At 31.6% G+C, this 16,812-nt stretch overlaps 3 protein-coding genes across 7 annotated transcripts; 2 read left to right on the top strand and 1 right to left on the bottom strand.

Annotated features, from left to right (window-relative positions):
- Window positions 1–2,030: 2,030 nt before the first annotated feature.
- Window positions 2,031–7,524, top strand: LOC113861601 (peptide chain release factor PrfB1, chloroplastic). 4 transcript variants are annotated; one of them, XM_027494531.1, is made up of 7 exons: window positions 2,031–2,290; window positions 2,373–2,453; window positions 2,931–3,151; window positions 4,715–4,918; window positions 5,486–5,701; window positions 5,882–6,068; window positions 6,949–7,523. In XM_027494531.1, exons 1-7 carry the CDS (start codon window positions 2,125–2,127, stop codon window positions 7,251–7,253), a joined length of 1,380 nt encoding a protein of 459 aa, XP_027350332.1. In that variant the 5' UTR covers window positions 2,031–2,124; the 3' UTR covers window positions 7,254–7,523. The 4 variants fall into 4 exon arrangements, with proteins under 4 accessions (XP_027350332.1, XP_027350334.1, XP_027350331.1 ...); XM_027494533.1 differs by having other exon boundaries at window positions 2,054–2,290; window positions 4,715–4,904; window positions 5,481–5,701; window positions 6,949–7,524; XM_027494530.1 differs by having other exon boundaries at window positions 2,054–2,311.
- Window positions 7,525–7,658: 134 nt separating this feature from the next.
- LOC113861603 (dehydrogenase/reductase SDR family member 7) lies at window positions 7,659–12,125 on the bottom strand. Of its 2 annotated transcripts, none has more exons than XM_027494534.1 (12): window positions 11,911–12,125; window positions 11,775–11,830; window positions 11,651–11,684; window positions 11,231–11,329; window positions 10,961–11,109; window positions 10,374–10,412; window positions 10,134–10,226; window positions 9,653–9,751; window positions 9,365–9,451; window positions 8,840–8,923; window positions 8,047–8,112; window positions 7,659–7,917 (listed from the first exon to the last, which is right to left on the bottom strand). In XM_027494534.1, the coding sequence occupies exons 1-12, from the start codon at window positions 11,975–11,977 to the stop codon at window positions 7,831–7,833; spliced, it is 960 nt and encodes a 319-aa protein (XP_027350335.1). In that variant the 5' UTR covers window positions 11,978–12,125; the 3' UTR covers window positions 7,659–7,830. The 2 variants fall into 2 exon arrangements, with proteins under 2 accessions (XP_027350335.1, XP_027350336.1); XM_027494535.1 differs by having other exon boundaries at window positions 7,745–7,917; window positions 11,976–12,060.
- A 742-nt stretch (window positions 12,126–12,867) lies between these two features.
- Window positions 12,868–14,365, top strand: LOC113863084 (acyl carrier protein 2, mitochondrial). The gene is made up of 2 exons (XM_027496499.1): window positions 12,868–13,111; window positions 13,858–14,365. The coding sequence occupies exons 1-2, from the start codon at window positions 12,896–12,898 to the stop codon at window positions 14,032–14,034; spliced, it is 393 nt and encodes a 130-aa protein (XP_027352300.1). The 5' UTR covers window positions 12,868–12,895; the 3' UTR covers window positions 14,035–14,365.
- The last annotated feature ends 2,447 nt before the right edge of the window (window positions 14,366–16,812 follow it).

Genomic DNA, 16,812 nt, shown 5'->3' with positions numbered 1-16,812 from the left:
TATAAGAATTTAAGAACGTATTAATTAGTTTAGTTTCTAAAATGTATTATAAAACTTCTTATTATACTTTTATATAATTCTATAGTAAAAAAATTTAAAATTATTTATGTAATAAATAAATTGAAAGAAGATAGAAATTAAATTTGAAATAATAACTATCTTAAGCATGAAATTAGAAACAACTATGTCTTAAAATTATAAAATTATTATTATTTTTAAAAAGTAAAAAAATCATAAATAAAAAAATGTGGTATGTATTTAGATTGGAAAAGTGAGTGGAGTATATTGTATGATTTGTTTTTATGTGTAAATATCGTATAATAAGAAATACAAAATTTATTAAAATATTAGAATATTTAATAATATTAATTTAATAAACTTTATGATTTTTGTATTATTTTAAAAAAATATTATATAAATTTTTTTGTTCTTTATTTATATATATAAATTAAAAAATTATATATTATGACAAATTTTGTTATGATATTTTAAGATTGTATACTAGTTAGTTCATTTAAATACTAAGTCTATTAATCTACATAAAAATATCGGTTTGCTAGTCTACTAAGAGGTAAATTTATTGATTTATTTAAGAGGTTTTATCATAAAGTTGGCTTTTAAATTAATTTGTAAGTCAAGCTAATGTTAGATAAACATGTCAATATTATACTTTTAAATTTTAAAATAAAGTAAAACTCTTTTAAACATAAAGTATAGTTTGAGATAATCTTTTTCAATCTATGTATGTTGCAATCATTGTTTTGAAGAATGATGGCTATTAATACATACTGTTCATGCACTAATTTTTAAAAAATTATTATAACTAATAAAATTATATGTGAATCTCATTGACTAGGGACCTTATTTCAATAGTTTAAAAAAGAAAAATAAAAACGATTAACAATCATAATATTTAGCACTATCCATGTTAAAATCCATTCGCATTAGCATTAACGATGATTTACAAAATAAATTGTGGGCAGTAGAAGGGAATCTAATTTTTTATCTTAAACTTTAGCAATGTTCTTGCCTTGTTTCAATTCATAGCCAGTGAATATAAATACGAGTAAGAGGAGTAGCTAATGGAATGATGTTTTGAAAATGAAGGGTATTTTATTGAAGGGAACAGTTTTATACATGAGTTCATGAATATAAAACAAAATACCAATATTGGTTCAAACTCTTCTGCATATCTTTTGTTATACACGTTGGGTCTAATACCAATATTGGTTCTATTTGCTTTGGATTTTGTCATGAGCCCAATGTTGTTCTTCTCTTTACTTGCTTTTTGGGCTTTGAAGGCCTATCTCTAGATGCTTGGAACCAAATATTTTTAGAATAAAATTTTAAACCATGTAAAAATACCAAACACAAGCATGGTAGATTTTCAAGAATATCATATTTGAGAATCTTTTTCTCAATAATAAAAAATATTTCTGAAAAAACACAACGAATGTAATCTCACGAGTCATAATAAATCATAATTAATATAAAAAGTGCGTTTTTAGTTATTTTTTTATTGTTCCTTTTTAAAATTATTTTCCCATGTCCCTTCATTTGAATTAAAGGAAACAACAAAATTTCGAAAAATTTTGTTTATTTTTCAGACAAGAAAGGACAAATAAATAACAAAATTTTCCCTTTTTTGTTGACAAAAGATGTAAAATGAAAAAATATATAACCGTGTTAAATAAATACATAACTATAGTTCTAGCTCTAAAATTTAATTAATATAAAATATTTTCTTATAAAAAATATTGAATGGTATGTAGGTTTTACACTAACGTTAATGATCACTCCGTAACAATCAATATTTATCTATGTAATTTAAATAATATTTTGTTTTTCCATATAATATACACATTCATGTAAAATTTTAATTTCCATGTAATTCAAATTTAAGACAAGTTTGCTTTATTCGTTCATATAATACGATGCAATGGTAGTTAAACCCCGTTTTGTTATAATTTATTATCATTAATTATTATAAAAATTATTTATATAAATTGTACAATCACTGAGAAAATTCTAGAAATACCCCTAGCCTCTGGTGAGTAGAGTTCTTATCTTGTCTCTTCACCATTCTTGAAGTGCAGCACAGAGATAAAATCCAAACTAGAAGCCATGGAGGTTGTTTCGCAGCCTCTGTGCACCATTCTAACCGCCAAAACCTTCACGCGTGAACGACCACTTCTCATTTCGCAATTCGTCAACCGGAAACCTTCTTCAACACACTTCCCCTTCTTATCTTTCCGCACCACCACTCTCTCGCGTTTTTCTCCATCAACTGGTAAATTCACTATTTCATTTCGTTTTCTTCATTTTTTGTTTTCTATTCTTTATTTATATTTTCGTGTTTCTGGATTTTGCAGTAGTTTTGTCTGCGACGCCGGAGAACCAATTGAGCGTTGAGGAAAAGGAGGACACTGACACAGGGGATTTCGCACTTCAAGGTACTTGATGACTTTAGTTCAACAATAGAGGTTTTAATGTATATATTATAATTTAATTGGAAAATTGAAATGTGCCGTGTTTTGATTATTGATTGTTTTTTTAATAATTATTTAAAAGTCATATCTATCCTGTATTCTAATTGGTTGATTATGTAAAATTTTTATAATGGCAGTGCATCAAAATTAAACTCTATATTTTAAGCGACATTTTGATTCATACGTCAATCATAGGAGGTGATCTGATTATGTTAGTAGTCTTTACATTTTTTGTAATTGAATAAGTAGATGTGTATGTTATCTTCTGGACTTCTTTAGATTTAAGTCACGGGACAGTTTCAGAGTTTCTCTCGCTGTTCCATGATCGTATTCATTTATTGTGTCATATAATGCGTTGATGGATTTAATTAGAGGAAAGTTGCTGAATCAATTCTGGATTAATTGTTGGAAAGGAGTACATAACTTGGTGTTGTTTTGCAGATTTTTATTCACTGAGGAGGGATGTTGAAATTATGTCACAGCGTGTTGACGAGATTAGAGAATCTTCTGGTCTACAGCTGTTGGAGCAAGAACTTGCCAATTTGGAGGAGCAAGCAGCTGATAACTCCTTTTGGGACAATCGAGCCAAAGCTCAACAGACTCTTTCGACCTTGGCCGATGTCAAAGACAAGATAAAATTACTCAATGAGTTCAAAACCCAGGTTAGATTTAGTTATATCAATTTCTACTGTTATTTTAGGGAAAATCACATTAAACACCAATACATGTTGTAATATATAGCTTATAAAAAAGGGGGTTCCAAGTTTCAGTGTCCACTTTTAAATGTCTGCCTGAAAGACTATTGGTCTAGATGTACTAACAATAAATAATGAAAAGTAATTTTGTAAAATTGAAACTCATAACACAGGGCTGTTTCAACTGTCAAAAGTGCATTTTTATATGTACAAAAATATTTTGTGTTATTGAGCTTAATATATATGTGTGTATATATATATATATGTGGGGTAAGATCTTCTCATATATATATACAAGAAATTTTCTGTTTTCAATTACTGATTTGATGGCAGCAATGTTTAGTTTATAATAAAAATATTAGATTTATTGCATTGTATATTAGGCATATGTATAAAGTATTTTTATTATATTTACAATAATAAGAATGGAAGTAGGCTACTAAGGCTTGACTAGACTATGCTTTGCCTAAATAGGGATAGGCTGGCCTGTCTTCTTCAAAACATTGAATTAAGCTTGGATTGTTACCTACCATAGAATTTTTTTGTATAATCATAAAAGTTTGGCTTGGCCTGAATGTTTATTTAGAGGCCTACAACATCAAGACATTCAATTAGGACAAGAAACTTATAAACATTTTGTTTTCAAATTGGTATAACCATGAACACAATTGTTATATATTGTATATAATTATTATGTTGTATTAATCTATAATCAATAAAATATGTAACACGTATAATCAACAAATAAATAATAGGTCAGCTTAGTAGGTCAAATAGACTTTTATGAGTAGTTATTTGTAAAAGCCCAAGCCTGACTTATTTGCTAAATAGGCTAGCTAAAGTATGCCAAAAATAGCTAGCTTTTAGGCTTGTGATAGCCCACCTAGCTATATTGATCTTTAACCATTAGCCTGATTTTAAGGTTGAGTTTGTGATATGGAAATTCTATATAACTGATATATTGATCTAAATCTAATTGATTATCCTAGTTGTGATTATAATTAATATAAAGGAAAACAAAATAGTAAAGAAAAATACCAAAACGAACTGACCCAGCAGTAGACTGGTGAAAAGGAAATCATCCCATCTGCAGACTTGATTTTGTATACATGGCTGACTCCATCTATGATATGTTCATGGTGTACACAATATATTCTTTTTCTCTTTTAAGGACTCTGTCACGAATTATTCCTAGGATTTGGGTTGATTTATTTTTGTGATAATTCTGTAACGAAAATCAGATTATTATAAAGTCTGATTTTGTTTAGTAGGAGTTATTATATTTGTATTTATTTCTTACCTGATTTATAGCATATCAATTTCCTTTTTTAGGAACCGATTCTGCTTATAAATCATTGAGCTGTATCTCAAATAAAACATAAGAGAAATAATTATTCCTTTTCCTTTCTGGTATAAAAAATTATTCCTTTTCTTTTCTGGTAGACTGGTTGATCACTTGTTGAGTCAAGTGTCTTCACTTCTTCTCTTATGTAAAGTAAGCTATATGGATCTTCATCTCAATGAACGTAGGTTGAGGATGCAGAAACAATAGTCAAGTTGACTGAGGAAATGGAATCTATTGATAGAGGGCTTTTTGAGGAGGCTGCTAGTCTTATCAAAGAACTAAATAAATCGATAGATCGATTTGAGCTGACTCAACTTCTTTCTGGTCCTTACGATAAAGAAGGTGCTGTTATCTTTATTACAGCCGGTGCTGGAGGTACTGATGCCCAGGTAAATAGCTATGTATGACCGACCCTCTGTACAGATGCTATAGTAATGAAGTTGTTTCTGTCATTCCTAGTCCTAGGCGAAAACTTTATAGTCTGATGTATTGTACTGATAGAAGGCCAGATCTTGAATGCCAGTAATACTAAAATTTGTCTTTATCCTTGTCTCAAGTAATTATTCACTACAGTTGTGAGTTGTGACTTGAAAATACAATCTCTATGTTTCAATATTGTTGACCTTTCCAGGCTTTCAGGAATATTTGGTCTTCTCTACCAAATATTTACAAATAACAGTCATTTACAATCAACTCTGGACAAGCATTGGGGGTGTGGATTTAATTAGCATTTAAGATTCTTCTATTTAGAAAAGTAGTCATGTGGGCTTTGTTTTGCTGATTTTTATTTCCCATACCATAGTACAGCGTAAGTTCCCTGTCTAGTGTAGAAGATGCAACATATTCATCTCAAAAGTTCCTTTTTCTGCTTGTATTTTATTTAAAATTTGAGCACTTAATGGTTATTCGAGTATTCAGCTTCAACTTCTGTACGAAAATTATAATTTCCAGTGCAGGATTGGGCAGACATGCTTCTCAGAATGTACACGAGATGGGGTGAGAAACAGAGATACAAGACCAGAGTAGTTGAGAAATCCCCTGGGGAAGAAGCTGGAATTAAATCCGCCACCATTGAAGTTGAAGGTCGTTATGCATATGGGTATTTGTCTGGGGAGAAAGGAACACATCGCATTGTTAGGCAATCCCCGTTTAATGCAAAAGGTCTTCGTCAGGTAATAACCAACTATTTTTATTGGCTGAATGCCTCAGATTGCAAGATTGGGCCCCAAAAATCTAAACCGAAATGTTTTTTAGAGTGTAACAACCGCCCATTGTTAATATTCTTCCTCTCCCTTTATTTATCAAACACATCAATTTTTGTTGTAAACTCCAAGGTTTTAATGTTTAAACAGACAAGCTTTTCTGGTGTTGAGGTCATGCCTCTTCTTCCAGAGGAATCTATGGATGTTGAAATTCCTGAGGAGGACCTAGAAATTAGTTTTTCAAGAGCAGGTGGAAAAGGAGGTCAGAATGTGAACAAGGTAGAAACTGCAGTTCGGATTACACACATCCCAACTGGTGTCACTGTTCGCTGCACAGGTTCTTTTTCCTCCTTTTGCACTGATTCAATCCCAAAAATGTAAATTTATCTCACTGTATCATGAATTAATTTGTCACATACCTTTATGAAGTCCTCTTCCATGTTGCTGCTGCTTCTTTGGAACAGTCTCTTAGAAATAGAGAGAGAGAGAGAGAGAGAGAGAGAGAGAGAGAAGAGGGGGTTTACGAGCATTGGCTGCATTTCTTTATTGCCTGTTGTGCATTGTTGCACAGGGCATAATGCAGGTTGGTGCTCATAGTTTTTTTAATATAGCCTAAATTCTAAAATAATGATAAATATATTTGGAGATAGTTTATATTTGAAACATAATTTAGTCTCTTGTCAAGTTCAATAAATCAGAAGGTTCAAACTTGTGCCACTAAGTGTTTCTCACTTTCTCATTTTGGAATTCTTATCCCCACTCTAGCCCTGCAGTGTGGTTAGAAGTACTTATTTAGAATTTATGAGCAGAGATTGGTTTCAACAATGTCCGGTAAGCTATTCTCTGCAAAATTGAATTTGAAACTGTTTGAGGTGACTTTCTGAATTTTCAGCTAAGTTTTTGTGATTTACTTGGTCTGTGCAATAAAATATTTTATCAACAGCATTTATTTTGTGCATTGCACAGATCTAGCTGATTAAGACGTTCTCTGTGAATGGTAGTGTGACTTGCATTTTTGGTAAAGATGAATTTTAGGTTCATATTTGGCCTGGACTGTTTATCTTTAGGTAATTAATATATGGATCCAGCACTGCTTAATTTTGATTTTTCTTTTGTCAACATTTTCTAGAGCCATTTCTCGTGTTATTTCTGGTCTGGGTTAAATTCAATTATCTGTTTTTAATTGCAACTTTTCACTTTAAACGACCATTGTGCAGAGGAGAGATCCCAACTGGCAAATAAGATCAAAGCTTTGAGCCGTTTGAAAGCCAAGTTGTTGGTTATAGCTGAAGAGCAACGGGCATCAGAAATTAAGCAGATTCGGGGGGACGCAGTCAAGGCTGAATGGGGGCAACAAATACGGAACTATGTATTCCATCCGTACAAACTAGTAAAAGATGTAAGAACAGCTTATGAAACGACAGATATCACCTCTGTAATGGATGGCGAATTGGACCCTTTCATCAAATCTTACCTCAGACACAAATACAGTATGACACTGTCTACAAGTGGGATTCACTAATTATATCTTCTGTTGTAGTCACGGATCGTTGTCCTGCACAAGGAGTTCTAGTTTGGTTGTTGTATTTGTAGGCCATTGTAATTGAATAAACAATCTGTTGCTTTGCAAGTCTTTTCCGTTGATAATTTTAATTGTTTCCTTTTACTGCATAAATTATTGATGTCATCTTAACTGGGTATTGTATATAATAGAAAGATTATGCGGCTTAGGCACTGGAAATATCAAGTTTGATGCACTTATCAATAGCTTTTGCCTGCGACATATAGAAAATTTGATTATCCCAATTTTCTCCAGCTTATTTTCAATCTCTGAAATATAAGTAGGTTTCCTTACTTTACGAATCACTCGTTTATATACAGAGTAGTTCTGTATTTTAGTTATGATGTGGAGTGGAGTTCTGTTTGTGCAAGTTTAGGTGGCCATTGAAAGTTTCTTTGCGTACATTGTTCATTTAGGAAACCCATATACTGTACTATTTTAGTTTGATGTAGCAAAGGGTGTTATTTTAGTATGACTGAGAACCTTGAAATAGATTACATATAAAATACAAAGCTTTGAAAGACATGCACAGACGGCCTCAAGCGCCCTTATTTTTTCCAAGCAGTAAGCCCACAGAATATGTGTTTCCCTTCTGTTTAGCAGCTTCTACTCGGTTTTTGCCAACCTACACCAGTCATTTAAATAAGCTATCAATATTCAGACCAAAAAAAGCTAACAATATGTAACAAACAGGTGATTTGATCGATGTCTAGTAGTACATAATAAACCAAAAATATCATAGTGAGAGTAATACCTTGTCCATGAGCCAGTAACCAATAGTTGGCATGTACTGAACGAGATACATGACGGCAAGCACAGGCTGCAAGCAAAGGATTTCAGTTATGACTTTGAGTGTTAAGGACTAATGTAGCAAGCTGGAATTTACAGTACACGCTAAATGAAAGAATCAACGAAAGTATGCTCACCATTAAAAGTGCACAATACACATATGCAAGCCAATTAGCCTATCTATCATAAGAAGCCAAATGCTTGGATGCAACAGAATTTCAAATTGATGAAAACGTTCTTTCTTCGGGGTTGAGTGAAAAAAAGAATATTGATTCCACAAGACAAAGCAGGAACTGATATTCCCAATGTCATACTTGAATTAATAATGTTACAAAACAAAGAACCATTATCTTCAGGTCAATCACTAAGTTATACAGAGGATTGTATGAACAAAGTAACATACTATCAAAGTAACACATTTGATGATGCATTTTAAAGAATAATGATAATGTTTTATCTAAATGAAGTTTGAGCATCCACTAGTCCAAGAAAAAAAGAAAGTAATGCGAATGAGCAGGTAACATAAAAAAGGAAGCAGACAGACCTAAAAGGCAACCACAAGCAAGTATTAAGCAGATTCACAGTACGGAATAAAAACATTTTTGTCAACCCCCACCCTCCTCGACTCTCCTTCCAGCATCTATCACATCGATTGTAATTGTACTTCAACTAAAGAAAGAGAATCCATGGAGGCACAAACATCGAAAAGTGGAGCTGGATTCAAACAGAAGTTAATTGCTAATACTCATGCTTTTTACCTGATATGATATCCAAGCCTCCTTTAAGCCATGGGTTGCAGCAATAATAGTCAGCTCTGCACACCTTTCAGATGACACACGCTTCTGCGGAGACAGAATTTCACATGGAAAAAAACAATCTTTCAATTATTCAAATGATGTATCCAGTGCAACAGCACATGACATGAGTTCCAGCGGACAATAGTAAAAAGCAAATCAAAACAAAAAGGGAAGATTTACTGCATACTCCAAAATCTTCCTCTATGCTGCTTGTCTGCAATCTATATTTCACTTTTCTTTTCAAATTAATATTAAGTATTTTACATATTGTTAGTTCTGTTTTCATTTAGCAAACATGAGATAAGCAAGCCATATTCATAGTTTAAAATAACAATAGAATATGTGCAAACAATATCAAAAGGAAAAATTATATACATCAACTTTGACTAAACAAGTACAATGAAAACAATTTTCTTCATTCTAGAGAAGCATGTATCTATAAACTAGGAAAATAGTAATGGATGATATATTAGTAAATACAAATACCTCAGATGAAGCCTTCGCTGCAGAGTTATTCGATGTTTCTATTGGACCAGGACAGACAACAGTTACTCGGATTCCTTTCTGACAGAGCTGCCACCATTAAATGATTAGTACTGCATGATTATGTACTGAATGATAAGTAGAATAAAACAGAATTACTGTATCCATTTTCTCCTGCTCTTTGGAGGAAAACTATTGCATTGTATTTGTTCTTCCAGTTGTGTACTATAATATGGTTTAGCACAGTAATTTGGTCCCTTCTTCGAAAGATAACATACACAATCTACTTACCTCCGAACGCAAGGTATGGAAGTACCCATTTAGTGCATATTTAGAGGCAGAGTACACAGCCTGACCAGGGGCAGGTGTCTTTCCTGCTGCACTACTCATCTGACAGTAAATAAAAGTATAGAGATTATCAGTTTATATATGGAAAATGGGGTTAAAAGCACTATCAAATCAGTTCTCCAAAATTATGTATGCTAGTTATCAGCAGCACAGCCAGAAATTAATGCAAAAACATAAAACATATGCCAATATACTTTTACCGAACAGTTAAACTTATGATTGTTGATTCTAGGATAATTGTAATTGAAAAGATGACTAGTGACTACTCTCTTCTTTTTTGTTGCACTTGTCTCAGTTAATAAATCAATACCGTCACAGAAATCTTCCAGTCAACTTCACTTGATGTGGTTCTAATCACTTAATATACTACTGCCATCCATATTCCATAACCACACTAAGATATTATCAAAGAATTCCTGCATACCACCACAAAATGACCATGCCCCCTCTTCAACATGAAAGGTGTCAAGAGCCTTGTGAGAGCTATTGTCCCAAAAACATTGACATCAAATGTTGCCTAATCAGGGGAAAAAAGAGTAAAAGCTTTAGATAAAATGACTACTACTATGTTTCAAAAGAAGACTAAAAAGGAAAAGAGAAACAATTTTTAAATTGAAGTTTTGGTATATAAATGGCAGGAGTAAGAGTCTCCTTTATGAGATACCTTAAGACCTTCTTCAGTTACATCTAAAATTGATGTTTTCTGCAAAACAAATTCACCAATTCATAATACCTTTAATTGAATAAGTATATAATAAATAAGTAATCATTAAAACAGATAGGGGAAGAGAAGTTTCAACAGCTTTCACCAAGCATCATCACTATATATCACACGGGCATGAAATGATATGCAAGCATCTAATGGTATTTTCTCAAAGCTGGTGTTTGGTTGATAGTTGCTTCAACTGCAATTATGCTAACATGCATGGATAACTCTAAAAATGATCACATTGGACGTAGGAATTCCTGCTGATGAAATATTTCTAAATTCTGAAGTCATTCTACAATCCTGGAATCGCAATCAACACATATACACACAGAGAGACATATATGCCCTGTATAATGAATAAATTAATGTTGTCTATAATTTGCATTTCCTATCTAAAAAGAAAGAAGTTAAATTTTTCTCTCTCTTGTTTTAAATTTATAGGTGAACCATCTAAAAAAGAAGCATACAAGGCTTTGTTTCTCGTACAATTTCAGATTTATGAAAACTGGACCATTAGATAGATAAGGCAATCAGTCACTCACAGGACGCTCAAAAGCTGCATTGTGGATCATATAATCAACACCAGAATCTGGAAAAAAGGATTCAGCCTTCTCAACAGCCTTCCTAAGAGAATCCTCTCCAGATGTTAAATCCAATGGTAAGATCTTTACTCCATCAGGTGCATGCTTACCTGATTTATGCAAATCACATTAATGGAGCACAGCACATTCTATATCATCATTTGTACATAGACAAAAAAAAAAATAATTTAGACCTTACAGCAGCTATAACCTATAAGTAACAGATCATACCTTTCAGCTGTGCCCTTACTCGGTTAAGCTCAGGTTCACTCCTAGCAGAGATTATAAGCTTGGCCCCTAAACTTGCAAACTGTTTAGCCAGAACCTCACCTTCATAATCAGTTATAAAAGCAAAATAGTTACAAATATGGAAAAGATTCTGGCTGTACGAAAGAACCGTGAAATAATAAAATACTCAAAACTGGTATTGTATGTCATTCATTGAAGATTAATTCCATAAAAACACCTGTTCAATAAAGAATTGATTCCATTAACTGTCCTTAATTAAATTAATCAGAAGTTAATTGCTTTCATTCATTCACTTATAAAAGTGATTTCTGGGTGAACTAAAATTCGAGATTGAATCAATCCAATAGAAACAGAAAAGTGACATTAAAAAAATAAAAATAGAAGGGTAAGTTATTGTTATACCAATTCCACGGCTAGCACCAGTAATCCAAACAACCTGGGAGGAAATGAAACATGAAAAAGCAAAGTCATTTATTTAAGTCATTAGAAATGAAACACTCATCGCAGTGTGTGTTAAACCAAAAACCTTATCTTCAATTTCTTGGCGTTTAGGTTTCTTCTTAGACATCAAAGTGAAATCGCCTAATAAATCAAAACGACAATTAAAATCCAGAATTTTTAAAAAAAAATAAAGAGAGAAACTAATGGATCACTAAAACTACCATAAGCGGTGGCGAATTTGTACAAAAATAGGAACAAAAGGAAGAAGCAAATGAACAGCACCAACATGGGGCTCGTCGTTACGATTCAATAATCTTAGTTTGATTGCTGGCTACGAAATGCTCTATATTCGAAATGAAACGGCTATGGATACCACGATTCAACGTCGTTTTCATGTAGCCTCCCAAGTACAAAGGCGATTATTTCACGGCAAATTATTCAATTTAAAAAAATAGGCGAAAAGTAGTTTTCATCCTCCAAAATTCCGTTTTTCATTTATTACTTACGCAGCATTTATATAACATGATATTAAATGATTGTCGCAATGATATAATATTTATATTTTTATTTATTTCATTTTAGAAATTTTAGCCGTAAAGTTTAGAATTTCATTGAAAATATGAAAAAAAGGAGCTTTTAATAGCATATCATGATACATATTATGTCCTAATTATAAAAATTAATTTAATTATAATGTGAATAAATAATTAAACAAATTAAAGTATAAATTTAATTTAAATATATTAATAGCATAAATTTTTATATTATTAATATTTTTTAAATTTTATAATAATTAATATGAAAAATATATATTCAATGTATTATAAAACTTTACAATGTAAAAATATTTACTATGATAATATATTAAAATTAATTTTCAACGTATTAATAATCAAGAGACTAAAAAAATAAGAATATTTTTTAAAAATAAATTATAAAATAAAAAATAAAAATTTTAAAGATTAAAATATCTATAATGAAACATTTTAATTTCATTTTTGTTAGAATATTTTAAATTTCATTGGAAATAATAGTATAAATAAAAGAGAGGTTCAAATGACACATTGATTGGGCTATCCAAAAAGAGAAACATTGGGCCTAATGTGTGAAGCCCAGTGAAGAAGAAGAGGGTTTGTTTTGGGGGCATATTATTATCATCAAAGTTCGGTTGAGACTGAGAAATCGTTGGAGTGAGGTTTGGTTACAATGGCGGCGAGGAGGAGTGGTTTGCCTTTGATGAAATACTTGAGAGTGCAGGTCGATGCTCTTCCTCGTAACTACCAAACTTCGTTTCGATTCGCTCCGAACCTGTTGGTTCGCCGTTTCTGCGAAGAGGTTAGGGGTTGCTTTCTCGACAAGGCCGAGGTCACAGATCGCGTCATCTCGTGCGTCAAAAACTTCCAGAAAGTTGACCCTTCCAAGGTATTACTTCATTTCCATTTCTCTTTTTCAAATTTGTCTCATCACTCGAACTACCGAAAATTGTTTTAGATCATTGTTTTTCTCGCTGTGCCTTCATTAGGGTTTCATTGAAAGCTAAAATGTGTCTATTGTGTGTTAGCTTCAGGTTTTCATTGTTCAATTTGTGAGCAATGCAATCAATCAGTGTGTTTTTTCAATGAGGCCAAGTTTCATGGCTTCTGTATTTGTTTATTGTTTTTAAAAATGTCCTGCTGTTTTTATTTTATTTTTTAATGATTTGTAAAAAATATTAATTTTCTTTTCTATTTTTAATGTTTCTTGCACAATTTTTTATAATAGGAAATGGAATAAAAGTAAGGTAGCAATTTTGCAATTGTAAGTTAAAAAAAAAAAAAAAAACATAAACAAATACGTGTTCTGAAACCAAACAATCCTGGAAATTTCTTGATTTTGTTTTTTTCTAACAATCTGCTAAAAAAGGATAGAGGGAGATCTTGAATAACACTGGAGCCAATTATTAAAATGAGTAAATAATATCTTAGAAGATTTGGTTTTGATTGAGCTCAATGAGGCCGGGTGATCTGTATAGCCAACCTCATTTAGTGAGATAAAGCTTGTTTGATGTTGTTGTTGTTGTTGCTGGTTTTAAAGTTTTCTATTTCTATTGTTTACTGGTGAGGTTCTTTTTTTATCTTCGCTGTACACGGTTTTTGAATGCAAGCAATGTACTTCTTTGCATTTGTCAGGTTACCCCAAATGCTCATTTCCAGAATGATCTTGGATTGGATAGTTTAGATGCGGTAGAGATTGTGATGGCTCTTGAGGAGGAGTTTGGGTTTGAGATTCCTGATAATGAAGCCGACAAAATCAACTCCATTAAACTCGCAGTCGACTTCATTGCATCTCATCCCCAGGCAAAGTAGCAGAATCCATTGGACCCCGTGTATAATTTTTCTTTTGTTTCTTTTCAATTAGTTTAGATCCATCAAGGTTGCAGACATCTTTTACCTCCTTTTTGGCTACGAAAGTGGAACTTAATTTTCTCATCCCTTGAAACCCCGGAAGAGTGTTAGTTGGGGTTGTGCCAGCATGAATGCTACTTCACTTTTAGTAGTATTGGCATTGAAAAGCTTTGCATTTCATGTTCCTCCGGTATTCATGTCAATAAAAAATGTGTGTTAAATTTCTAATTACATGAGGTCTGAATCGTCCTGAGCATCCAATGCATTTTGGTATTCTATTTTGCTGTTTTATGTTATGCAAAGGATATTGCTTCGTTTGTTGTATTTCCGCTTTTGTTTAGTGTCCATGTATGATAATTGGTGTTATATTTTGTTTGATGATTCTTATTAAGTCAAAGGCAGTGAGTTGTTTCTGTTTTAAGGTGGGTCTGTTCTTTAGAATCCCAACCTCCTAGTGATGATGTGTCATGGCATACTACATGAATTTGTTATAAGAACTTGAAGTTTGGGGAATGAATGAAACACCAAGGGTTTCAATCATGGTTGTCAAGCCTGTGAGTTAACTTGTAGATTAGTACGAGTTTACAGTTCAAGGCAGAGCAATCCAAGTTAAATATCTGGAAATTTATTTCTTCAAACTCGGGTAGAATTTTCAATCTTTAACCAAAATTGAGTCTAAGAGAAGTTGAGTTCAGGAGTGCCTGAGTGCCCAGTTGCCAAAACCACTATGTTGCTATGAAACTTAAAACGATCGCAGCATGAAGTTTTTCTTTAGGACTTGTGACAAACGAGCCTGTCGCAAACCCAGCATCTGTTTTCTGCAATTCGAACAAAAGACATCATCCTATTGTGAGCCTAGTATCAACTGAGTGTCAACCGTCACTATCCCTGCATTATCTTCTACCAATTTGTCACCAACTCTGTCAATGTGTCATGAACTTTCCTGTTATCAACCACTGCAAACTCCAGGTCTTGTTGAGGTAGCATTCTGTCTATGTTCCAATTTCTGGGCTCTTATAAACTGGTTGTGATCTGTTATGTTCACTCCATTGCGATTTGTAAATTGTTAGTTCTTGTTTTATAATGATCTTAACATGAACTATAATCTGTCATACTTTGTTATGATGGTTTGCTTCATAATAATGTTAGAATGTCGATTTTTATGATTCATATGGAATTATTAATGGTGCTTGCCACCGTAAACTCAGAGGACATCGCCTACCTTCTAGATTAATAATTGTGATTCTTCTAATATTTTAAAAATTAAAGGATATTATGTTTTTTTAAATAAATTATTAATTTCAGTATTTATTAATATAAAATTAACAACAATAATTATTTTATCTACGAGAGATCATAGAATACTTTTTTGAGAGATTATCATTATTTATTAAAATACTATGATCTATGGTACATTTTTTAAAAATATTATATTTTTACAATGTAAACTCTTGAGTTTATAGGTTGGTTTTTGTACATTAATTTAGATAGACTCTAGTTTGACGGTCTTAATCTTAATGAATATACATGGAAATGTGGCATGCAAGCATTAGCTGGAGCTCCCTCTCGGGGGATTTTGGTTGGTAAGGGAGACTTAGACCTGTATTGGTGGATTTTGGTTACCAATTGTTCACAACTTATCCACGATGGCCTGTTACAATTGTTTGCAAAGTGTTCATACATATTATTCAGCGACGAACGGAAGTACTCCACTTTTTTACATACTTTTGATTTTTAGTTTATTTTAGTGAACACTTAAAATGGTGCCTGAAAATTTTCATTGGACTTAATTTAGTTCTTAAAATAAAATCTTAAACTTATCAAATAATCCTTGAAAATGTTCTTCATGCACAATTTTTGGGCATATTAATCAGAATAATATTAATTAAAAATATTTACCAAAATATATATTTTTTTAAAAAAATCATTTTTGGGCTTTTTAAAATCGTGCCTGATACGAATATCGTTTTTAAAGAGTTTTTAAATTTGTAATGCTTTAAATTGTCACTAAATTTGTCTTATAAGTTGTTCTGTTGTCTTTTTTTAAATTGGGTACAAAATTTTTCAATTTGACATTATGACAATTTCAAGTCACTACTAAACTTGTCTCTATACTTAATTTTGTTACATTTTTTCTAAAAAATGAGCACAAAGTTTTTAACTTTGAAATTGTGGCAGTTAAATTTAAATTTAGAAACTTTATATTCAATAAAAAATATTGGTAATTTTTATAGTATTTTAAAGATTAAAAAGATATTTTATATTCTTTGACACGTAGAATAATCATCATCATCAATATTATATTAAATATGTCTAATATATAATAGGGATTAGTGATTAATCATAAGAAAAATATATGTCTTTTAACTTTTAAGATATTGGAGCATATAACTATTGATTTAAAAATAATATACAATATTTTTTTAAATTTACTATAAGTATCAAAACTATAAAAAACAATAACTAATTTTACATGTTGAATGGGTGAAATTAGTTTGTAACTTGTAAGTACCAAAACCTTTTATAAAAGGTAATAACTAATCTCACATGTTTGAATGAGTGAAATTAGTTAAGTAAACAAATTTAGTGGCATGTCAAAATAGTGATAAATTTCGCCTTAACATTATGTAAAACTTAAATGACTTACATAAAAAACTTTAGATAAGGAAATAATTTTTTTTAAATTATTATTTTAGTGAATAGTTTTTAATTTAATTTTTTTTTTAGTAAATAAGCTCC

This window comes from Abrus precatorius, unplaced genomic scaffold, assembly GCF_003935025.1.
Source record: "Abrus precatorius isolate BTA unplaced genomic scaffold, Abrus_2018 Scaffold3, whole genome shotgun sequence".
NCBI classification, from domain to species: domain Eukaryota; kingdom Viridiplantae; phylum Streptophyta; class Magnoliopsida; order Fabales; family Fabaceae; genus Abrus; species Abrus precatorius.
This window is presented reverse-complemented; position numbering and strand designations above follow the sequence as displayed.